Raw genomic sequence first — 24,025 nt, forward strand, 5'->3', positions numbered from 1 at the left:
TTACACACACACATAGGGTTTTGTGCAAGCATTGCATGTGTATCTCTATGGGACTTGAGCAGATACTGGTATCTGAAAGGGGTCCTGGAACCACATTCTTAGAGTCACCCAGGGAGAATAGATCCCATTTCACTAAATAAATAATTTCATCTGGCCACCTAGTATAGAAACTGCATTTCCCAAAGTCTTGCCTAAGCAGTTCTAAGTACGCTTGTTCTCCAGTAACTACGGTACAGTATTGGGTATTACTGAGTGTTACCGATTTCAAAACATGTGCAACCAACCAATAATCCAGAAAACCAGCCAGAAACCCACCCTGCTGCCCAACCCGCCTGTTAACAGCTGCAGTTCTCTCTGCTGGGAAGCAACCACTCTGTCAACCAAGAGCCCATTGGCTCAGTGACTTGACAACGTGGCTGACTCTTAGCATGCATTCACAGAGGACTGGCTGGGGCAAACAGCAGAAGGGAATCACAGTCCATGTGATGCGAACCCAGGGGCCTGGGGTGTAAGGAAGCTTCAGTTCTCAGCGAACACTCTTTGTATTCTTTTTTCTTATTAATGGCTGTAAATTTTTTGTGTGCCTATTTCAGCTATTCAGTAAATGAAAACGGCAAGAAAAAAAAAAAACCCAAATTGCACCTCAGGTGGGTTTTAATTTGTATGTTAAAGGCCAGATTGTATTAAGATAATAGTTTGCATTTTGCAAAGTGTTGCACATTTTGTAACCAGGCTACTTGTAAATGCAATTTTAGGAGAAAACTAAGGGACCAGAAGCTCTAGCTGAGCCTTCAAGATTGAATGGGAGGCATCCCACCTCCAGTTTCTGCCCAGGGGTCATGCGATCTGTACAGCCCATTGACTTCACATGGTCTAGGGTTGAGCCGTGACTCATGGTCTGATGTTTGTGATGCACATTTTGGTCCTGAATCATCAGAGAAAAAAGCTTACAGAAGTCAGACGTTTCAGGAAGATTTTTAGGGCTTTGTGTGGAAGTAAACGTTGGAAGGAGGATGGGAGGAGCCAGCTGGGATTGGTGCTGGGGCACAGGGCATGAGGAATCAGACTTTGTAACCCTAGATAGTGAAGAGTTCACTACACAGCACCTTTAATTACTGAAATTTCTGTGCTCTCGGAGACTGCTAAATGTCCCGTGTCTTTCCCCTCAGCACTCTGATGGTGCTATTTTTGACCAGTCTCTGTTCCAGTCTGCCAAGCAGCTCCAGTGTCTTCAGAGTGAGTCTGGCCTTTCCTGCCTTCTGAGGATCTCTTTTCAGCAGGGAACACAGCAAACCAAGAGGCCGGGTGTGGAGCCCATAGTGTTGGAGCCCAGTGACTTAAATTGAACCAGCAGTGCTTTTATTCTATTTTTTTGTTTTGTTTTCTGTAGAAATGATGAAAAAATAAGCTAACTGTGCAATTCTTCTAGTTTGGGCTCCAAGTGTCCTCTTCATAAATCAGGCCACCCTGTTGAGATTGGAGCCTGCTATTTCTGACTGAGCCTGTTGACAAGGACTGTTCAAGACATACAATTCCCTGCTAATCTTCAGCCCTGGTCCGCTGTTCTACTTCCAGCAGATCTGTCACAATTTGAAATGCTATTCTGCCCTTTTCCTTGCTCGTTTGTGAAGTGATGCCATAGAATGTCACATGTAAGGTAGGACCACCTGAGAACAGGCTCATAAGCTAGAGGTCCTCTGGGGACGACGCTGTACTCTTGGATTCAGGTTCAAAACCAAGTTTTAAGTCAGCAGGCAGGAGCACAGCTTGCATGCTGCTCAGGGCTTAACAGCATTCAGGCCTGGCCCATGTTTGTTGGTCAGTCAGCCTTGCTCTTCTCTGATACGTGGTCATACTTTCTTCATCTTCTGGCTGTATTCCACTGGTCATGTAACCCTAGGCTAGGTACTTAGACCGACTTGTAGAACTTAACTGTAATGGAGGAAAGAGTGGTGGTGACAAAATTTCATAATGCATATGGAATTTAGGCTGCAATTGCAAAGAAATAGATGGTAATGTAATGGTTAGGCACCTGGACTTTGAGATGTGGCTCTGGGTCACTGGCAGTTCCTGCTAATGACCTTGGATGTTGGTCCAGTTACTTCAGACGTAAGTGCCTGGGCTGCTTCACTGTGTGCTCGTGGGGTCTCCTAGGTGTTTAAAGATGAGTTAATGCTCCAAAAGCTCTTAGAGAGAAGCCTGGCGTGGCAGCAGCCTTCAGTGAGTGATCTGCTGCTGTCTGCCATCACCCTCTGTTTTCAGTAAATCTTAAGAAACGAAGCATTCTTAGGCAGACTGCCCTGCTGGCAGCAGACCTCTGATAGAAGGCAAGGCTCTTTCTGTCATCAGCACATTGATGGGCAGTGTGAAAACATATTGGTAGAGATGTCAGTACCTCCACACTGTGGTGGGAAAGGGCAGGGTTGAGAGAGATAAGGCGAAGCAGAAACTCTCTGATGTATGCAGTCAGATAAGAGACTGTTAAAGTAATTAATTGCCCATTTCAACAGACAAATAGGGTTCTCTAAGTGGAGAAAGGGTTTGACACGTGACACAGCCCTGCTTCCTCTCCTCCAGCCATGAAGCTATTGAAACAGGCGCTCTGTGTCCCACAGCCCAGCCACTGCCAAGCTCTATCCCTGACTAGCTCTGACTCCACATAACACAAATGGGGGAATTCAAGCCCTTTCATTTATTTAAAAAAAAAAACAAAAAAAAAAACTTCTATTCATTTCTGCAAAAGATGGCAGCCAACCAGATTGTTCCAGCAAATGCAAGCTGTATACTTGTTTGAATACAGCTGTCATTTCAGCGGGCTTGTCTTCAGCAGTAAGATGCTCTGTGAGTCGCATCTCCCTTCTAAAAGTGACCACAAAATCACCCAGCTTCATCCCCTTGACCTCTCATCTTAACGACAGTTTCTTTCCAACTTGCCACCAGCAGAGCTCGGAATACTATGCTTTTTGGCCTGACTTTGGGTTCACATCCAGATTTGGAAGTGTATGCCCATGTAAGGAGGCCCCATCGCACAGCCTCTGGGAGCAGACCAGGCAGGCTGTTTTGGTTCCTGGGCCTTCCCTTCCATCAAGAGGTGTTAACTGGGGAGATGCAGATTGAGAATGTCCTACCAGGAAGGGAGCCTGAAGAACAGATCTTGTTTGCAGAGAGATTCAAAGTGCCTGTGTGGGAAAATATACACACACACACACACACACATACATATACATGGTATGTATTCTGTGGAGGACCGCTGTGAGTTTTCATCAGATTCCAGAGAAGCTGGCCTCAAGCAGCTGAGGGCAGTCCAGTCCAGAGGAGGCATACTGAAAATGGCTCCCACCTGTGAACTTCCTTGGACTGTCACACCTGTGAGCCAGTGGTCTCCAGGTGTTGCTTCCCTATCCAAGTCCTTTTGTGACCACTCAGCCCACCAAGAGCATACTTGTTGATGGTCTTGGCCTATTCTCATGGTTCCTTGTCAATAAGTCTTGATTCCTGAGGTGGGTGGGAAGCATCTTTCCCCTTAATGTTTATTTCTCTCCAGGAGCATGATAAGTGGTCAGTTTTGTGACCTCATGTGACTCATTTCTCTTTAAAAACTTTTTTTTAACTGATTAAAAATATTTTTATTTATTAGTGAGAGAAATGGAGAGCGGAAGAGAGAATGGGCACACAGGGCTTCTTGCTGATGCAGATGAACTTGACACCTGTACCATTCTGCATCTGGTTTTACTGGGGAATTGATCCTGGGCCAGCAGGTTTTGCAAGCAAGGGCCTTTAACTACTTAGCCATATCCCCAGCCCCGAAAAACTGATTTTTATGTTTTTTATAATTTAGTTAACATTAGTTAGAGCTTTTTGATGGTTAATTCAGTGTTTCTTGAGTTTCCTAATATGTGATTTCCAGCCAATTTAAATGCTTTAAATGGTTAATTGCTTCTTGTTACAGGTTCCTCAATAACAACGAGCTGACAGCCATTCCATCCTTGGGTGCTGCCTCAACACGTGTCATCTCTCTCTTTCTGTAAGTACTGTCACCAGGGGACCCTGGGCTGCATGGTGGGCCAGGTGTCTCTTACTGACATTAGGTCCATGTGTTGCTGGCAAGGAACCTTTCTGCATGTCGCCAGTGGTCGTGGCAAGTGGCTGTTCTGCTCTTCTGGAGGGGATAGAATTAAAACCTGGAAGTTTTGCCTCATTTCTAATTTGCGGGGGAAATTAGTTATTATTATTATTTTATGTCCAGAGGGACATAGAAATCGATTTCTTGCTGTTAGGTCAAGCTTCAACTTGGGTGGATAAATGGAAAAGCAGCTGTCTGAACTATGTGATGGCAGTTTCACTTTTGTGCCAGTAGAGCTTGGTAAGCTCAGCTTACTTTTATGGCTTAAAAAATAATAAAGAGCTGGACGTGGTGGCACACACCTTTAATCCCAGCACTCAGGAGACAGAGGTAGGAGGATTGCCATGAGTTCAAGGCCACCCTGAGACTAGGGAATTCCAGGTCAGCCTGGGCTAGAGTGAGACCCTACTTCGAAAAACCAAAAAAGAAAAAAAAAGTAAAGTGATCCTAGACCTCTGAAATTAACAGAATGGTGAGTAATTGACATGGTCCACTCAATGAAACAAAGCCCATGATATTTTTGTGTCACTGTGGCAAAGCACCTGTGGGAGGTGTCGCGGCGCACTTTGCATAGCTGGGGGAAAGCACCAGTCTGAGCAGCTGATGGGAGGAAGGGCTTATTCTGGTTTGTAGTCTCAAGGGGAAGTGTCCTGATGGTAGGGAAAGCATGGCATGAGCAGAGGCTGGGCACCACAGTCTTACCACAGCAGATGGAAGACAGGAGCCGAGCGCTGGCGGGGGGTGGGGGTGGGGGTGGAGGGGGCTAGGCTATAATTCCCCAAAGCTCCACCCCAGCGATTTGCCTCCTACAGGAAGAAAGATATCTTTTTGGCTCATGGCTGCAGAGGTCCACCTTAGAGGGGGTGGCTGTAGTCCTAGGGCAGCTCTGTCCTCAGCTGATGGAGCCACAGTGGCTGTGCACATGGCAGCACTCAGCACCCCAACCTGTGGACTCGGATTCAAACCATAGCGCTGTGCGTTATTTAGACAAAGCACCAGGAATGGGAGAGCACTTAGCGGGCCTTCACTGGACCGAAAGGGAGGCAGCTGGAGGCTGTGACACCTGAGCTGCTTCCAGCCTTTCCTGCGGTGAAGCCCTGGCCATGGCCCAGGCCCCTTCCTGGTGTGTGGCTGGGATGCATGCTGGCTTCGGGCTCACCCAGCAGCCTTCTCAGGCGCACTAGCTGTGAGGACAGAACACCTCACAGTGCACTTCCTGTCTCCACTCTGGTCCTGCACCTCTAGTTTGATTTTTGCTGGTTTTGTAATTAATTTCTTACCTGAATATATGCTCTTCTCACCCCTGGGGCTCCACAGGCTGAGCAGAGGAACTTGGCAGGAAGGTGTCATTAAGATTGCTGGCGTAGCTCGTAGATGTGATTTCTGACTGGCCGCAGGCCCTGTGTTCTGGTGATGCTCTGTTCTTGTGTAATGCACTGGAGTTCGGCCCCTTAGGAGGACTGGAGAGGCTGCAGGAGAGCCCACAGGGTGGAATTCTTTGGCTTACTTTCTGTGTCCTAGACAGGGCAGTTTGCTCTGAGCCCTGAGGGAGATCAAGTCTGGAGGGGAGCAGGAAGGACAAGAAGCGTGTGGCTGGTTGTCACAGTTGTACAGGCCTTGGTGAGTTCTCCCCTTTAGGGCCACCGGGTTTGTGAGTAGATCTCTGCTCTCTGAGGTCCTGGCATGAACAGTCTGGTCCATGATGAATGCTAAAGAAGGCCTGGCTTTCTTTTTGTGTCCATGTGGCTTTTGTGCACAGCAGCTGAAGGTGTTTAATTGATGGCAAAATTAGATCAGTTAATCTCATTTGGTTAATTAGGGATGTGATAATCCTGTCTGTGTCCATAAAGCACAGAGCTTGATGATGCTTGTAACTTGTGCTTGCCAGAAGCCCAGGTGCCAGCCTGGTTCCAGGCATGTGAGAAATGCACAGTCGCAGGCCACATCCATCCGAAGATGTGTTGAACAAGGCCTCTGGTGGCCCACCCACTCACGAAGGCACAAGAGATGCTGGCTTGTTCCTCCTTTGGCGTGAGGACGAGAAGGAGCAGCTCCCTGAGAGTCTTCTCTGTTGCGGGATCTCCAGAGGGGAGAGGTGGGACTGAGACTGGGTGGAGAGGCCTTGTCTTGAGCATGAGCAACCTGTGCCACAGGCAAGAGGGCCTCCGGCAGCCGCCCCCGGGCTGGCAGCTCTTTGGAGTGCATTTCTGTCCCTTGCCAGGAGTGGTGGCCCTGTCCGGCCTTAATCCTGCTCTTCCACTGGACAGTTTGACATATGTGAAGCCAACGACCAAACCAAGCCTCGCTCCCTGCTGTGATGCAGTTTGGAAAACACAGGTTGATGTCGGAGATCAGCTCCTTAGCTGGTCTCCTTCCTTCATTGCTGTAGAGACTGAAGGGCCTTTCTTCATCGTCATTGATTTCTCCGATTTGTTCTCTATTTTGAAACTGGGTGCTTGGAAAAAGTTATAAGAAATATGATGTCTGAGGAGCAGGGTCATGGATAATGTTACTCCCACCCTCTGTGCCCGTCCTAGTTTCCCATGTGGACTGTGCACTTGGCATGGGGAAACCCAGCTTGGCGGGGAGCAGGTGAATTCCGGCCGGCCTCACTGCCCGTGGGAGAGCGCGAGGTCTCGGCAAGGGTGCTGCCGTCGTTGCTCAGGCCGGGCAAGTGAGCGTGGCTTCTTCTTTTGTTATTTGTATTTATATGAGTGACACAGGCAGAGCGCGCATGGGTGCACCAGGGCCTCCTGACACTACAAATAAGCTTCAGATGAATGAATGCACCCAGCACTTTGTGCATCTGGCTTTACATGGGTACTGGAGAATCGAACCTGAGCTTGTCAGGATTTGTAAGCAAATACCTCTAACCACTGAGCCATCTCTCCAGCCCAGCACGGTTTCTTGATGTCTGTTGTTTTTCAGTACTTAGAACATCACGTGTCTATAAAGTTCTGTACGGATTTAGTGAATCTCTTGCCATTGTGGTCCAGAGGCTCTCTTAAGGTAACATATTTGAAAAGGTGACAGTTGGGCTGGAGAGATGGCTTAGCAGTTGAGGCACTTGCCTGCTAAGCCTAAGGACCTTGGTTCATTTCCCCAGAACCCATTTAAACCAGTTACTCAAGGTGGTGCATGTGTCTAGAGTTCATTTGCAGTGGCTGGAAGCCCTGGCGTGCCCATCTTCTCTCTCTCTCTCTCTCTCTCTCTCTCTCTGCCTCTTTCTCTCTCTCTCAAATGAATAAATAAAAATTAAGAAAATGTGAGTTAATAGACACTTCTAGTCCTTAATCCCCATATTCATTCATTCTGTCATCTATATCACCTATTCCTGTTCCTACTTGCCTACCCTATCAACCTAAAATTATCATTCATCTATTATTTATTTAGTGATGTTGGGGATTAAATTTAGACATGCTAGCAAGCACTCTCCCATTGAGCTACAACTCCAGCCCTTTAAAATGATTGTTTTGAGACAGGGTCTCATGAAGTTGCAAGGCTGTCCTTGAACTCGCAGTCCTTCTGCCTCATCCTAAGTAGCTGGATCAATAAGCATGTATTCATTGCCACTTTTGTTTCGAGGTGTAGGGTCTAGCCCAGGCTGACATGGAATTCACTATGTAATCTCAGGGTGGCCTCAAACTCACGGTGGTCCTCCTATCTCTGTCTCCAGAGTGCTGGGATTAAAGGTGTGCACCAGCACATCTGGCTGTTGCCACATTTTTATTTCTTTTCGTTCTTTCTTTTTTGTTTTTTGAGGTAGAGTCCACTTTAGCCCAGGCTGACCTGGACTTCATTATGTTATCTCAGAGTGGTCTTGAACTCGTAGTGATCCTCCCATCTGTCTGGGATTAAAGGTGTGAGCCACCACGCCCGGCCCCCTTGAGTAGATAAGAGAATTGGAGTAGAACAGATGCCCGCTGGGCTTTGTGAGTTAGAGGGACCAGGACAAATTCCTTGGTGTTAGCTGCTCAGCACCTCCATCAAGGAAAGCAGAGAGCAGATGCAGGAGCATTCCTCCTTCATGGTGCAGATGTAGTCCTGGGCAAGTGGCTTTTTACTCATATGCTGGATGGGGGAGTTGAAGCATGGTGAAAGTGTCCTGAGTTCTCGTGTTCTTCCATGACCCAGAGGTGGAGAAGGAGGACCCTAATCACCAAGAACATTTCCCCCTTTACCTGTAACCATTTCTGGTCCCTTTCACAGTTCTGACAGTGAGCCCTGGACATGTATTCTGTTTCTCAATCATACACGACCAAGTTTTCTAACCCCAGTTCCCTGCTTTTGCTGGTGTCATCCCCGGGAGTGCGTGGGAAGAGGTTTTGTTTTGCACCTGGCTTTAATATCAGGCCTTCAAAAGAGAGCTTGAGAGCCTAAGGACTGGGGTCATGGAGCAGGATTTCAATTGGTTAATGCTTTCTGATTGAAGTGATCTAAATTCAATTAAGGTATTTGTCAGAGAACAGATTTGTCTGCATCGTGCTCTGAGGGAAGTGCTGAAGCCGTTTGTCCCTAACAGCAGCAAGCCTAGAGCTCATGGAGTGCCCCTTAATAGGGTGGCTGGGAGGGAGGACGTTAATGTCATGAAAGTAGTTCTCAGAAAACGAAGCAGACTTTTGTTAAATAGGAACAGAATCTGCCAGTAGATTTTTTTGTGTTTAAGATTTAAAAAATTACAAGATTTGAGGTCCAGGAAACTCAAGTTACAATTCTCAGGGCAATAGTAGTTTTGTCTGATGAACAAATGTCATTTCTGTTGAAGAAGTTCCGCTGTCCCCGTGGTGCTGGTGCACCGTGTCGTCGGTAGTATGGTGCCGCGGTTCCTTGTCCCAGGACTAAAGCGCTCAACAGAGAGGAGTCTGGAGCTGCTCTCTCCAGGCTGTAGCCTCATCCCGGTGGCCCTCACTGCTCCAGGTGTGGGGTGTCTCAGACCTTTTCTGGGTCATACCATGCCCTTTGGACTCTACAAACCATGTCTTAGACTAGGCGGGAGATCTAAGCAGCGATATTTACACACAGTTTACTTGTAACTTTGTAATAGCGATATTAAAGTCCCGTAATTTTACATTGTATTTGGAAATACATTGAAATACTTCTAATCATAAGAAAAATCTGAAAACTTTAAAAAATATTTTTATTTATTTGTGAGCAGAAGGGGGGAGAGAGAGAGAGAGAGAGAGAGAGAGGGAGGGGGGGGAGAGAACGAACATGCCAGGGGCTCTGGCCACTGCAGACAAACTCCAGATGCATGCGCCACTCTGTGCATCCGTAGCTTTACATGGGTCCTGGGGAATTGAACCCAGGATATCGGGCTTTGCAAGCAGGTGCTTTTAACCGCTGAACCATCTTCCCAGCCCTTAAGAACTTTATTACTGAGATAAAATTAGCATTATAGTAAGTCACCATTTTCATCATTTAAAAACACCCAGTTCAGGGCTGGAGAGATGGCTTAGTGGTAAAGGATCCAGGTTCAGTTCCCCAGGACCCATGTAAGCCAGGTGCCACACAAGGTGACACATGCGTCTGGAGTTTGTTTGCAGTGGCCAGAGGCCCTGGTGCACCCATTCTCACTCTCTCTCTCTCTCTCTGCCTCTTTCTCTATCGCTCTCTCAAAGAACTAAAAATAAATGTTTTTTAAAAGTACACAATTTAGCTGCTTTTCATACATTCTCCATGCAGTACAACCTTCCCCAAAAGAAAGCCCATTACTCTCCTAAGTCACTACTTACCCTGTCACATCCCAGCCACTGGCAACCAATTACCTGAAAAAATTATTTTTAAAGACAGCCTCTCTCTCTTAAATCGCTCCCTCCCTCTCTCGCTCTCTCGTGCTCTCTCTCTCTTTCGTTCTTGGGTTAACAGATGTACCTGGAAGACTATAAATTAAATGAAAATATATCAGATACAGAGTTGATGTGAAACTGATTAAAGGGGATGGGGTAATTACCATCTTCCTGTTGGACTTCCAGAGGGGACAGCTCCCAGGGAAAGCCATGTGCTGTCCTGTCTGTGATTGTACTCACCCAGCGGGGAGCCCAGAGTCAGTGAGACTGCGGTGGCCACATCCCTTCTAAGACTGGATCTAACATCAACAGTATCCCCCAAACCCTCCTGAGAATGGGGATGCAATCAGTCTTCACAAAGATAATTCACATGAAGTGTCATTAAAGAGCAGCCATAGAAGGGAGACAGCCGGGAACTGCTCAGCTCAGGGGTGGGAAGCGTAATGACATCCTGCTGAGGACCCTGCCTGGTAGCCTGGGAGAAGGGGAGTTAGAATTCAACTCTGGAAAATACTTGGCCCAGCTTCAGGGCCTAAATAAGGCTAGTGGTTAGGTTTGAAGCGCAGGTGAATGGACAGCGAGTGATAATGGTGTTGGCATTCACTGGAGAGAGGGGAGCATTCACTCCCTGGGAAGGAGTGAGAACAGGCCAGGCCCCTGGCTTCCCTTTTCCCTTGGACATCCTTTAAGCCTCCTGTGGAGTGCATCCTCTAAAGGGCCAGCACTTGCCCACAGAGTAAAGAATGTATGTGAACCCTTTTGCACCTGTTTCTCCCGGAGGAAAGTGCGAAGTAATAGTTGTCTTTAGAAGCCGAGTGGTCCTCCCAGCAGGGGCCCTGTGCTCTGCTGGAGTCTCTCTGTAGTAGCAGCTGTGGGGTTGTGGAGGCATGCACGGCTGAGGAAGGGGAGAGCTGCTGTCTTTCCTTTTAGACCTTCTGCCGTATCAAGATGGAGGAGGGTAACCTAAAATGTGGAAACAGATCTGTCCAAGCCACTTGGGAGAGACTTCCCCTTCATGGGGCCTGATTCAGCTTAAACACTCTTACCTGACTAGAGTGTGTAGACCATAATAAGTCCAGCAAGAAACTGTGGGCAGTTGTGTCTCAAAAGTTTAAGTTGTATCACAAGAGTTTAAGTGAACATCTCTTATTCTTGAACAATCCAAAGTTCTTTTGGTTCTATAAACTTAGAGGGACGACAGGGCCTGCCAGAAAACAGTATGACAGCGAAATACCTGCCCCGGAGCCTGCGGCTCTCTCTCAGGTGTGTGGCTCACCTTTTGCCATTGGCCCATGTTCATTGCCTTTTCTGGACAAAGCCTTATTCCTTTACAGGGGAGTCATGGCTTCCTCTTCACGAGTAGGCCAGTGGATGTCAGATGGAACCGTATATCAGCTATCTGAAGAACTTAGCTAAACAGGTTTGGGTGGGACACAATCATTAGCTAGCTCAGACCTTCTCAGATACTGGGCAGAGAACCTGTGGTGGACTTTTCCTCTCCTTACGTGCAGCAAGGAGATGTGTCCTTATCACTGTGTTGGACAATAAACAATTCCAAAAGTTCCCCATGTCATCCGTGGTGATAGGCATCTGTCTGGGAGAGTGGGCTCCAGGACATTATGAAGAAATCACAGGAGAGTTCCAGGGCGGGAGTTTTCTGTTCTCTGGTGACCATTCAACCTCACCAGCTGACTCTCCCTGTTACCAGGGAGGGAGGCTGGCCTGCTCACCTAATCTGACCAGAGACCAGTTACAAGCTCAACACCAGGACACACGTGGATACACAGCCTGCTTTCTAGAATAGCAGCCACTTTTAACAGTACTTCCCTTCCTGCTGGTCATCAGTCCTGGATTGGATCAGTTAGATCTTTATGGTCACCCTTGTCCAGGTAGAAGTGTGGGGAAGGCGTGCCCCAACCTCATGGTCCCATTCTTCCCTTTCTTCGCAGCCTCTCACTGCGTCTCACTTTGTATTCTTCCTGCTAGTTTGGTCTTCTGCCATGGGGAGGCTGCAGTACCAGTTGCCAGTAGGCAAAAGAGATAGAAAGCCAGTGACAGGGCCCTGGCTGGTGCGTGATGGGGTCATAGGGTTCTCAGGTGCCCAGTCACAGCAACAGGCCAAATATTCTCCTGAATGAACTCCATGGAGCTGCAGAAAAAGGTGGGTGAGTAGACAATTGCCACACAACAGGTGAGGGACCCTTCACTTCATGTTTCTGGTGGGGTTTATAATAAGGAAAGTTTTGGTTGAGGCTCCCTACTTGAACTTTCTCCCCCCATAGAAGTGGGTGTCATTTACCAGCATTGGATGGGACACCCTAAATGTTCAGCCAACACATTGAGAGCCTGGAATAAAAGGACAAAGCTAGTTCCATCGTGGGGCCTGTCCCCCACCCTAGGCTTTTCTTTGTCAACAAGAAGGGCTGTTAAAGCAAAAAGCTCTGAAGGGTCTTTGATCTTAGAGCCACAGCCTCGCAGATGCTGGATGCTACCAGTGAGCCTCAAAGTAGAAAATTAAACACCCAGTTTACAAAGCAGACAGCGCTGTGTCCTAGCAGCTTCCCCAGTCAAAGCGAGCCTTTCTCTGGGAAAGGGGCCCTTGTGGCCTCCTCCTGAGCCTGCCAAATCAGAGTCATGACTTGTCATTTTCCTTTCCCCACCCCTTTCTTTGAGAGTGGGGGTGGGGAGCCAGCCAGATGAGAGGTCCATCTGCAAGTTATTTGCCGAGAAAGTGAAGGGGACACCAGCTGCCGAGTGGGGGAGGCGAGGAGGGGAGAGCCCTGGAGTACCAAGTTGGTCTTGGAAGCCGCTGCCTTTCTTGGGAACTCAGCAGCTTAGTTCTGCTTTTGTTGGGGGTCTGCCCCTTTCTCTCCTCTCTCTCTGCTAGCCCCTCTCCATGTGAGCTTTAAATATAGTGCAAGGTCCACAGGGAACATGGGCTGCTAGAGAGGCCAAGGCGAAAAAGGACCCAGTGGGGAGAGTGGAGCCCCTCCTTCTAGCCCTGGGTGCTAAAAACCCTCCAGGGTTTCGAGAAATGGAGCCTGGAAACTGCTGCTCTGTAGTTGCACAATCTCCCTTGTGAAAGGGGTTGGCTCCTGCCCATATCAACAGTCTCACTGCAACTGGGGCCATTTCCCTGCCCCTCCTCACTTCCTGCAGGTGGCGTCTGCAACCCAGTTAGTGGGGGGGGGGGGGCGTCCCACGTGCTAGGCACCTAATCCAAAAATGGCTGGCTCGACTTTGACCTCCAGGTTGACCTTGTAAAGAAGGCAGGGCTGATTGTGCCTGCTCACACCTGAGAGCCATTTTCAGCTTTTACAGCCCAAGTGGAAGAAATGTGTTTGCGTTTATGTCAGGCTTTTCTTTCATTGTTGGACAGTGTATGTGGGGCACAGAGTCACTTGGTCCTGCAGAGACGACGGTTTGTAAAAGTAGGCTAGCTGAGTAGTCTGTTAAGAGGCAAATGAAATAAATGGCTGTTTTTACCATGCAGAAGTGGTCAGAGGTAGGCGACCCTGTCAGCCTTTGAGACGCTGAGATGGCACCAGTCAGCTGATGCTGTACCCTGGCTTTGCCAGGCACTGGTTAGCTGCTGTCTGAGGCCTCTGTCTACTCTGCAGGGCTTCAGACATGGAATTTTGCCACAGGCCAGAGGGCCTGACCTGGGTCCTGATCTCATTTCTCTCCCCCTCTGGGGCATGGGCTTATGTTGCTCTTGGAATCTGTGGTCTAGGATCCCGAGGGGTTGTCATACCAAATTGTATTAGCTGTGGGAGATAATACAGGCCTGTGGCCTCAAGGGTTAGGGTTGGGGCTTCAGCCCAGAGGACTTTGGTGTTCTCACCAAGTGCTGTTGGTCTTACAAACCTCTTGTGGACCTCAGGTGAGCTCACTCCAGACAGCCTGTGGTGTGGGTCTTACTTACTGTTGCAGAGCTACAGGAAGGCCTTGCCCCTCTGCACTGAGGCGCACACTGTCCTGTCCTGCACAGGTGCGTTGTTACTGGGGAGTTATAACCACCCAGGAAAAGCAGTCTTGTCATCAAGCCTCAGCAGATCCCAGGCTTGCTGTGTGGTCGTGCCAGCCCATGAGCACATTGGCATGGTGACCTGCCTTCCGAGCAGTCATTCAGGGTGGATACCAGCTTTCTCACTTCCTGGATGTCTTTCAGACCCAAGCAGCTGGGGCAGAGGCGTCAATCTGTGGTTTCTCCCTTGAGCTGCTTCTCCACCTGGAGGCTTGAGAGCAAGAGCTGTGAGGCTGCAGCTCCCTGGCATGGAATTGGGGCCTGGCCTCTCCCAGGGCTGCTTGTTTCTGCCCAGTCGTGGGTGCAGAGTCTCACAGTGAAGACACAGGTGAGGTGTGCCCTTCACGCGTACCATGCGAGTGCCCTGTCATGGCTGCATCCTCAGCCCACTTGGGCTCCTCCTCCCTTCCTCTTTTACTTCTTTCATCTTTTTAAAAAAATATTTTTATCTATTGAAAGAGAGAGCGAGAGAGAGAGAGAGAGAGAGAGCGCATATATGTGTGTGTACATGTACCAGGCCCTCCTGCCCCACAGAAGAACTCTAGATGAGCCACTTTGAGCATGTGGCTTTACATAGGTGCTGGGGAAGCAAACCGCAGCCACCAGTCTTTGCAAGTAAGTGCTCTACCACTGAGAGCTCTCCCCAGCTTGCTTTCTTTCAGTTTTTCTTTTAAGGAGGAATGCAAAGGATAAGATAGGAAATTAAAGACACCCCCCCCAACCCCGCCAATCTGTCTTGTAGCGCAGCAATATTATTATGTGGTTGAGTGTGGTATTTGTATGCTGGGATTGTGTGTAGGTTGTGTTTGGTACTGGGTGCTTCAGAAAGTTGCAGAGACTATCACAGACACAGTGGTTTTTCTGCCTAGTGAAATTGTGGTCTGGTTCATATGAGTGAGGTCAGGAGCTGGCCTGTTGAGAAAAGGAGGGTACGCACCCCCTGCTCACAGCCTTGTGGACAGCTGTGATAATTGCTTTCATCACCTACCTTCTGCGCAACCCAGGCTGTCTCCCCACCTGCAGCCTTGACTCACTCTCCCATATTCTCCACTGCGTTGACTTCAGCCCTAATTGGTGGCTCTAGACATTGGTGGTTCCAAGGAGGCATCTAATGCCTGCTTCACGTCCTGCTTATGCTCAGGTGGCTGGGGCCAGTGTAATTGCACCTAGTCAGTATAATTTCTCTGCCAGTTGGAGAAGCTGCTTCACCACCCTTTCATTTGGGTATAACAAGGACCATCCTGCTGTTGACCCCCAGAGCACATGTGTGGATACCCAAGGAACAAGGGGTGGGGGGCCTCACTTCGTGAGTGCGCTTGGCCTCTGTTTCCTTGCTAGCCCTGTCTGTGCAGAGTGAAGCAAGTGTCAGACTCCCGGTCCCAACCCTGACTCCATAGGGAGAGTTCATGGAGGGCCTTTGGCCAACACACCTCTGGGTTTCTGTCACCCTGACACGAAGGAGGGCTGGTTATGCCAGTATCTGCAGTGCCTAGTGAAGGCTGAGAGTACAAAAAAGCTGCTCCTCCTGTCTGAGCCTGGGTTCTAGTTGAGAGCCACTGTCATGGCTGACCCAACAGCTGTGGGACTGTGGGGTCTGGTTGCAGGCTCTTGTGCTCATGCCTCCCTAGAGAGGCCAGAAGAACTGTCTGCTCTAAGAACTCTGTTCCAGTGTTAGCACCCTTTCTCTGAAGGGGCTTCATGACCTCTCCATAGTACCCTCCCCCCTCCATTCTGCCCACTGCCCCTTGCTGCCCAGCCTGCAATGTATATTTGATGATGTTGTCTGTCTGCCCTTCACCTGTGGAATAACCCAATCCTGTGGAGTTAGCCTCTGGCTCTGCTTCTTTCTGGCCTCTTACCACTTCCGGTCTTGAATTGCACATCAAACTGGGCAAGACGAAAGCCACAGCGACCATGGCATCTGGGTTTGGAATGACATTCCCTTTCCGGACTTCCTCTCTTAACGACGCTGTGTCCACATCTAAGTGCCAGTGCACCTGTCACGTTTGCCTGTCTCTCTTCCAGTTGAGTGTGCATTTTGGACATTGTGGGGGTGAGGTGAGGGGTAAAAAGACCACAGCCATATCCATCTTTTTCCTGCAGCAGTTGCTTGTAATGGCCGTGTGTGTGTGTGTGTGTGTGTGTGTGTGATAGCACCTGGGTGAAGGTCAGAGGATACGCATGGGTATGTCCTCGACTTCCACTCTATTTTGAGGCAGGGTCTCTCCATTTGCCAGGCTAGCTGGCCCACCATCTGGGAGGTAGGCGTGGAGGGTCTCCTATCTCTGCTTCCCATCTCTTCATCGGCATGCTGGAATTCCAGCTTTCTTTTGCCTTCTGGGGATCTGAACTCAGGTACTCAGTCACTTTATACACCGAGCCATCTTCCCAGCCCAGTAGATATGTTAAGCGTGTTTTAATGAAAGAATAGAGGAGACAGCTGAGAGTTTATCCCAGTGGTAGAGTACTTGCCAAGAACTCACAGGCCCTGGTTTCAATCCCTAACACCAGGAAAAAAAGAAATAAAGGAGTAAGTTGACAAGTAAGTGAATGGGAGATCTCAACAGGAAGCAGATGTAGAGTGTGGGACAGGTATGGGGTAGTTTTAGACATTTATTACCACAGTGAAAGAGCACACTTAGCATAAGTCAAAAGAATGGTCTCTTTGGAACCTGGAGCATGGGGGTCATTCCTGGAGGTCAGGGCCAGGACTAGGCTTTCTCCAAAGTGGAGCCAGACAGTCCTTCCAGGCACCCAGGCCATGCTGAGGACACCAAGACTAAGGGGAGATGGGGATGTGCAACAGCCTGAATAAAATAGGACCCTAAAGACCATTTGGGTTTAGAGACTGCAGTCGATGCTTTGAGAGGAAGTTTGGAAGACCCAGAGTAAAAGGCAACCTCTTTTCTGGACCATAGGACACGTGGAGCCTTTTGTGCTTATTTCAGTCTAGACAGAGAAATGGAGCGGCTGTTCGATTCATTTCATCACAGCCCCTGTCACAGAGGAGTGCTAAGTCCCCTTTCTCACCCATGTCCTTAGTGTCCAGTGTTCCTGTGTCTTCCCCACAGGGAAGACTGGTCACAGTGTGGGCTTACTGCAGGCGGCACCAGCCCCTGGGCTATGTGTGGTCTTTGGCTGATGGGAGCCGCTGAGAGGAGGTGAGACATACGTGGTATTTCCATATTTGATGAGCTGTCTGGTCCGCTTGTGTTGTGGGATGTTAGCAGTTGGTTCTTGAAAAAGAAAGGGTTTTGTAACCATACAAGTTTAGCTAATGCAGAATCATGTAGAAATAAAGGCGTCTTTGTTGGGGCCTCATTAACACCTCTCCTTTACCTGCTCTGGAGACTTGCAACTGGTGGAGGAGAGGAGGAATATATTCCCAGCCCTGGCTCAGCCCAGAGCCCTCATGCTGGAGCACTGTTAGGACACTGGGCATGCAGTGTGCCGCAGCCTCGTGTGTCTGGGCTTAGTCTGCAGCTGGAGTGTGATTCTGGGGCCTATGGAAGTCAGGCTGTGGGACCTAGCTGGAGGAAGGTCACTGCAGGCAAGTCTGTCTGCCATGAAGAGAGGAATCTCTCCCATGATGCTCTGTCCAAGCTTACGGGCTAAGCAGCCATGCTTTGGACCCTCCAAAAACAGAAGCAAAATGACTCTTTCCTCCTTATAACTTGTTTTGCCAACTGTTAGGTCACAGAAGTAACATTACCTCCAAGAGTGGTGGTGTTGGGCTGACATTTTGGGAATCTAGTGTTTAGTAAGTGGTGCTTACTACTTTCTGGGTACGGACATCCAGTAAGCTCTCTGTCTTGGTTCTGGGAGAGATCACAGGGCCTGACAATCCCTAGTGGCCACAGCAGCCACCCAGCATTGTAAGGCTCGTGAGCAGCACTTTTGTCTCTGAGAGTCCTGTCTCCCTGGCCTCCTCCCGCGTGGTAGAAAGGAGTGAACTGCTGGGTGTATCGGTAGGTTTTGGGAAACCCCAGAGACCAGTGGTTCGTGGTTCTGAGGATGGAGTCATGTCTCGTCACTGTCTTCTGGCTTGATGGGAAAATGAACGCAGGTGAAGTAGCAGGAAGGCTGACCTCCATGACTTTCTGCTTTCACTGTGACTGCCACATGACATTTTGGGGTAATTGTTGATTGGCATGTGGCTGTGAAAAATAACATAGAGAGAGCCCTGAATATCCTGAACCAAGTTTCCACAGTGGTGGCATCTTATAAAACTTTTCATAACCATCTTGTTGACATTGATACATTCAAGACTCTGAGCATATCCATAGCCACCAAGGTTCCTTTTACAGTCACACCCGTCTCCTTCCTGACCCCACACCCAGACCTCTAATCTGTTCTTCAAATTTATGAGATTTTTTTTTTCCCCTGTTAAAGTGTTCCAAAAGTGGAACCATGCAGTACAATCTGTTGGGACATGGCCTGTTTTATTCAGTGTAACGCTCTGGAGGTTGATGTAGCTGTGTGCATTGACAGTTAATTTCTGTTTTATGACAGTGTTGTATTTCACTGTGTAGCACCATCATGCTTTGTTTAACCACTTATCCACTGAAGGACATCCGGGCTGTTTCCAGTGTGGGTTTCAGGAGGGGGCTGCTGGGAGCGTTCATGTATGGGGCTGTGTGTGAACGCAAGTCTTCTTTCCCCTGGGATGAGTACCTCGAGCCACAGTCCGCAAGTTGCAGAACACCGCTCGTTTTCTTTTAAAGACACTGCTGGACTCTACCAGAAAGGCTGTACCAGTTTGTATCCTGCACAAGTCGCCTTTCATTCTGGCCAACACCTGGTGGCATACTTACTTGTAGCTACCTGTACATACATGTGTGTGGGTTGGAGATTGGGTCTTGCCCAAGCTGGCTTTGAACTCTCAATTCTCCCATCCCAGCGTCCTGGGTGCCAGGATTACATGTGCACCCCAATGCCCAGCTCATCTGTAGCTCATTATTTGGGAGAAATGACTCACGCCTTTACCCATATTCTAATGAGGTTATTTTACTGTTTTGCTGTTGAGTTCTTGTTAGATGCATGGTTTGAAAATGTTTTCTCCCAGTTTGTACTTCTGGACTCTGCCAGGATGGCTGTACCATTTTGTATTTCAATCAGCATTTTACTTAACAGGGTTGTTCACAGTACAAACATTTTAAATTTGGGGCTAAAGTCCAATTGTTTTCATTTTATGGATAATACTTTTAGGATCAGTCCAGGAACTGTGTTTAACCTTAAGTGGAAAGGTTTTCTGTTTTTTGTTTGTTTGTTTTGTTTTTTAAACAGAAGTTTTGCAGTCTTACCTTTTGCATTCAAGTCCATGATGACCTGCGTTGAAAGTGTGTGCTTAGAGGAAACAGAGCAGTGTCGCTCTGGGAGGACGGCAGGGCAGACCTGATGTGTGGTGGTTCTGGAGGCCAGCGGAGTTGCTTTCTTGTTGCGGTGGTCTCACCTAAAGGGTGTGGCAGTGGAGGACTGCCCTGAAAGACCTGCTCCTTCATCCCACCCGTACACACTCTTTCTCCCAGTGCAGTCTGCGCATATGCCAAAAGGCTTGGGACATTGCGTGGTAAGAGACAGTCTAAAGCATCTGAGCAGGACATCAGCAAGTCTTCCCGATGGGGCAGGAAACAGGCCTGGTTTTATTTTTAAAGGCACATCGTGGTATCCTGGAGAGGGGAGGGGAGGGGGGGAGGGGGGGAGGGGAGAGGGAGGGGAGAGGGAGGGGAGAGGGAGAGGAGAGGAGAGGAGAGGAGAGGGAGAGGAGAGGGAGAGGAGAGGGAGAGGAGAGGGAGAGGAGAGGGAGAGGAGAGGAGAGGAGAGGAGAGGAGAGGAGAGGGAGAGGAGAGGAGAGGGAGAGGAGAGGGAGAGGAGAGGGAGAGGAGAGGGAGAGGAGAGGGAGAGGAGAGGGAGAGGAGAGGAGAGGAGAGGAGAGGAGAGGAGAGGAGAGGAGAGGAGCAGGCCTGGTTTTATTTTTAAAGACACATCGTGGTATCCCGGAGAGGAGAGGGGAGGGGAGGGGAGGGGAGGGGAGGGGAGGGGAGGGGAGGGGAAGGGGAAGGGAAGGGAAGGGAAGGGAGGGGAGGGGAGGAGAGGAGAGGAGAGGAGAGGAGAGGAGAGGAGCAGGCCTGGTTTTATTTTTAAAGGCACATTGTGGTATCCCGGAGAGGGGAGGGGAAGGAGGACCTGGTTTTATTTTTAAAGGCATATCGTGGTATCTCCCTGAGAGGAGAGGACTTGGTCTCAGAGCCTGCAGCCAAATGCTGGAGCAGTTTCCACCTCTGCCTGCTGGAACCGCAGAGCTGTTGGGAAGCTGGCATGTGGTTCTTGGCACATGTGCTAACAGGAGGCAGAGACCAGATGCCCTTCTGTGGCCCTGAAGGAATTTCTGGGGCTCACTAGCTGCCTCAGTCACTTCTCTCCCAGTAGCTGTGATCCAGTCTCTGTGTCTCAGTTTCCCCACAGAACAGCACAGCGGGCAGTTGGAGGATACCTGGGTTCACACCCTAGTTGGCTCGGTGACTCCTAGTAAGGGTCTGACCTCTCTGAGCCTGTGTCAGGAGCCGCCTTCTGTGGCGTGGAAGGGAGCAGAGGGCGAACGAGCTCTCGGAGACTGTCCGGCTCTGAACTGCGCACACTCTGTGCAAGGAAGCAGAGACACTCTCCTTGGTGTGTAGAGCTGGGCAGCTGACCATGGCCACCTTGGTCAGCGTCAGTGTGAAAGAGCAAGGCTGGAAGGATCCTCAGCAGGGAGCACTAGGGGATGAAGATGACCCCAGCCAAATTTGCTTCCTTGCTGTCTGCAGACAGCTCCTGCCTGTTCTGATCACTTGGTAAACCAGCACAGGGGAGACTTCTTGGGGAAGCCGCCTGGACATGAGGTTCTGGGTTTGTTCAGCAAAGCTCTTTATGTATTGGGGGGCTCCTACTGTCCACTGCCGTCACGAGGCAGTTCCTTGTCCCTCACAGGAGTGTGGGGTGTGGGTGGCGCTCTGACTCCTTCCCATCCCGTCGTGGTCTGTCCACCGTCGTCACGAGGCAGTTCCTTGTCCCTCACAGGAGTGTGGGGTGTGGGTGGCTCTCTGACTCCTTCCCAGCTGCGCTGCTCATGGTGTAACCATCTTCTACAGGGGAGTCAGCCTCTGTGTGGAGGTATCCCCACTGCCCAGGGACCAGACAGAGCCTGCTGTGGGTAAGCACTGATGAAATGTAGGCTTGTAACCCTGAGCCTGTGCAGAGGCCACCCTTCCTCCTGCTACCCTATCTACTGAGATGGAAAGGTGGGATATGGTAGCCTGGGCCAGTCCCCCGCCCTTCACAGACAGCATGTGGCACTTGGAACCATTTTGGTTACTGGCCTTAGCCGCAGAAGTTCATACACCATGAAGCGCGTGAGGCACCCAGGAGACTGTGGACCTCAACGTGCAGAACCTCATTTGTGTTGGGGAAAGGGTGCGGGGCCCTTCTCATCCCACAACCCAGCCTGCTGTACTTAAGCATTAGGTTCCACTGTTCAGAGTCTAAGTTCGCATCAACTGCTTTGTAAAAATAAATTTGTTTATTTACCCAATTGACAGGCACACTGGAAACATGCAAAATGGGGAGTGGGGAATTCCCTTGTCTTCACACTGGCAGGAGCTGCATGCAGTGTGCCTCTCTCTGTCTAAGCAGATCCTGTAGTGGTAGCCGCATGCACTGTCTTTTGCTTTTGCATGGTGGTTGGACACTGTCCTCAGTGTGCATGATGCCCAAGGGTGAAATGCAAGGGTGGGCATAGGGGTGTGGAGGGGCTGTGTTCTCCATAGGCGTGTGTTTCTCATCCTGGTCCCGTTCATTCCTATCCTGGCTGGTGAAGTCACCAGGGAGAGAGCCCGCCAGAGTTGGTGCAGAGTGCATTGGTCGTGGGCCCTCTCCCCATTGCCGACCAGCATTTGTGGGCGGGGCCTTTCCCACTGCATCCTTCTGGGTGGTACTGTCACGAGGAAGATCACTCCTTGTAGTTGTTTGTTGCTGGGGTTGGTTACTGGCCTTAGTGGGAATTCTTCACACCTTGCTCTGGCCACTGCCGTCGCATGCCTGCCTGTCTGCTTCCCTCCCTGAGAAACTCGTCTCCTCTATTTTTATGTTGTTGGAGGGGGATGGGCTCATGTAGCCCAGGCAGGTCTTGAACTCACTTAGTAGCCTAGGTTGTCTTGAAGTTTTGATATTCCTAATTCCCCCTCTGCAGGGATTGTGGGGTGCACTATCCTCCACAGTCTGTGCAGTGCTGGGGATGGAATCCAGGACCTATGCTCAGCAAGGGACCCCCGCCGCCAACCCCCAGCCCCCAAAACATTTACTTTTTTCTGTCCCTGTCTGCTTGGATCCTGGAGTTTGGGGAAGTCTGTGCAGCTCACTGTTATTCTAAGTGAGCCCTGGAAAGGCACGCCAGCTCTGCTTGGTGTTCTCTTTAAGTAGACCCAATCACTTCCCTGCCTAGGCCATTATGCTCTTAACTTTTCTATTCAGAATTGCAACAGGATTGTTAGTCTTGCCTTTGCTTTCTTCTGCAATTTTCAGGAGATTGAATTTGAGTTGTAATTTACTTGTTTACTTAACAGATATTGCTGGCACACTTTCTGTGTTCTCAGCATTTTTCTGGATGCTAAGGCTATTGTAATAAAAAAAAAGATAACACTTATGTGTATCTTACATACTGTTATCATTACTACTTAATACTTTGGGAGTGTTTTGGGAGGTGGGCAGGGATCTGAGACAGGGTCTCCAGGCTGGTCTGGAGCTCAGTCCTCCTGCCTTCCACCTTCTGAGTGCTGTAGGTCACAAATGTGAGCCACTGCACCTGACTGAGAATTGTTCATCAATTAATTAGTGAGAGAAAGAGGGAGAAAGAGAGTGTGTGTAGACACACCAGGGACTCTGGATGTCTGTGCCCTTTGGATATCTGGTTTTATGTGGGCACTGAGGAATCGAACTCCAGGGCCAGCAGGCTTTGGCAAAGAAGCACCTTTAAGTGCTGAGCCATCATCCCAGCCCTTGATTTCAATTAATGCACTTCTAAAGCAGTTACAGATTTATAGAAGAATGGAATGGAAAGTACAGAGCATTCCCATATCTTTCCCTCCTTCCCTTCATCTCTCTTCCTTCCTCCAAACATCTTGTCTTCCATGTTGGTCCTCGGTTTTAGGTGATGAGACAGTGGTAAACTGTACTCCTAACTAAAGTCTGTAGTTGGCATAGGATTCACACTCAGTGTTCTATATTCTCTGGGATGAGAATGTGTAGTGACACCTATCACAGACATGTTTTGTAGCCCTGAAAACCCAGCTTTCCACCCCTCCATTCCTCTGTCCTTCCTTCCTGTCCTTTGCAGCTGCTGATCTTTGGGTGGCCTCCACAGTTCTACCTTTCCCAGAGTGTCGCCACAAGGAAACGCATAGTAGGCCTCTTTCACCAGAGACTTGTGTTTCCTTGGGGCATGTTGTTGGGGCTGTTTTTACTTTTGCAGCACCATTCTGACCCTTTGCATTGGATCCTGATGAGCTGCGGTTCTCTGTTCTCCAAGCCTGGGTCACTGTGGACTTCCTAAACAGTGCCTTCCAGGTCTCGCCAAGCTGTCTTCATTTCACACGTGGGGCTTCCAGCTCAGGCGGTACCTGCTGCTGGACAGGAGAACCAAGTGCGATCTGCTGCAGGCAGGGTCCCTGGGACCTTACCCTCTCAAGGGGTTGGCACAGAAGATCTTCTTTGCAAAGAGTTAATGGGAAATGTCTGTTGAAGACCTCAGGGGGAACAGTGACCCTGAAGGAAGTGAACAGGGTAGATTGGTTGACATAGCCCAGTTCTGCTTTGGAGGGGTTGACCCCTCCTGGAAGAGGCTGTTTATCCGGCCACTGGTCTGCTCTTGTTTTTTATCCGTTCTCCACCTGAATAAACAGATCCGGAACGTCATCTGCAGCCAGGCTGAGAATCTGCCAGAATTCCCCAGGGAGTGGGTGATTCACCAGCAGCAGGGGAGGCGGGGGTGGGGGGGGGGGTGAGAGAAACCTGCATCTTCTGTCTCTCATTTCCGGCCCAGCACGTCAGGCTGGC

General features: G+C 49.5%; 1 protein-coding gene across 5 annotated transcripts in view; it reads left to right on the plus strand.

The window, feature by feature from the left end:
* Lrig1 (leucine rich repeats and immunoglobulin like domains 1) overlaps positions 1-24,025 on the plus strand; it is a 146,191-nt gene that overhangs the window by 88,018 nt on the left and 34,148 nt on the right. For all 5 annotated transcript variants that reach the window (XM_045136105.1, XM_045136106.1, XM_045136107.1 and 2 more), the window contains exon 3: positions 3,950-4,024. In XM_045136105.1, coding sequence (XP_044992040.1) covers positions 3,950-4,024 — 75 coding nt within the window. The remainder of the gene's footprint in view (positions 1-3,949; positions 4,025-24,025) is intronic.

The sequence above is a fragment of the Jaculus jaculus genome, chromosome 16 (assembly GCF_020740685.1).
Source record: "Jaculus jaculus isolate mJacJac1 chromosome 16, mJacJac1.mat.Y.cur, whole genome shotgun sequence".
Lineage (NCBI taxonomy): Eukaryota > Metazoa > Chordata > Mammalia > Rodentia > Dipodidae > Jaculus > Jaculus jaculus.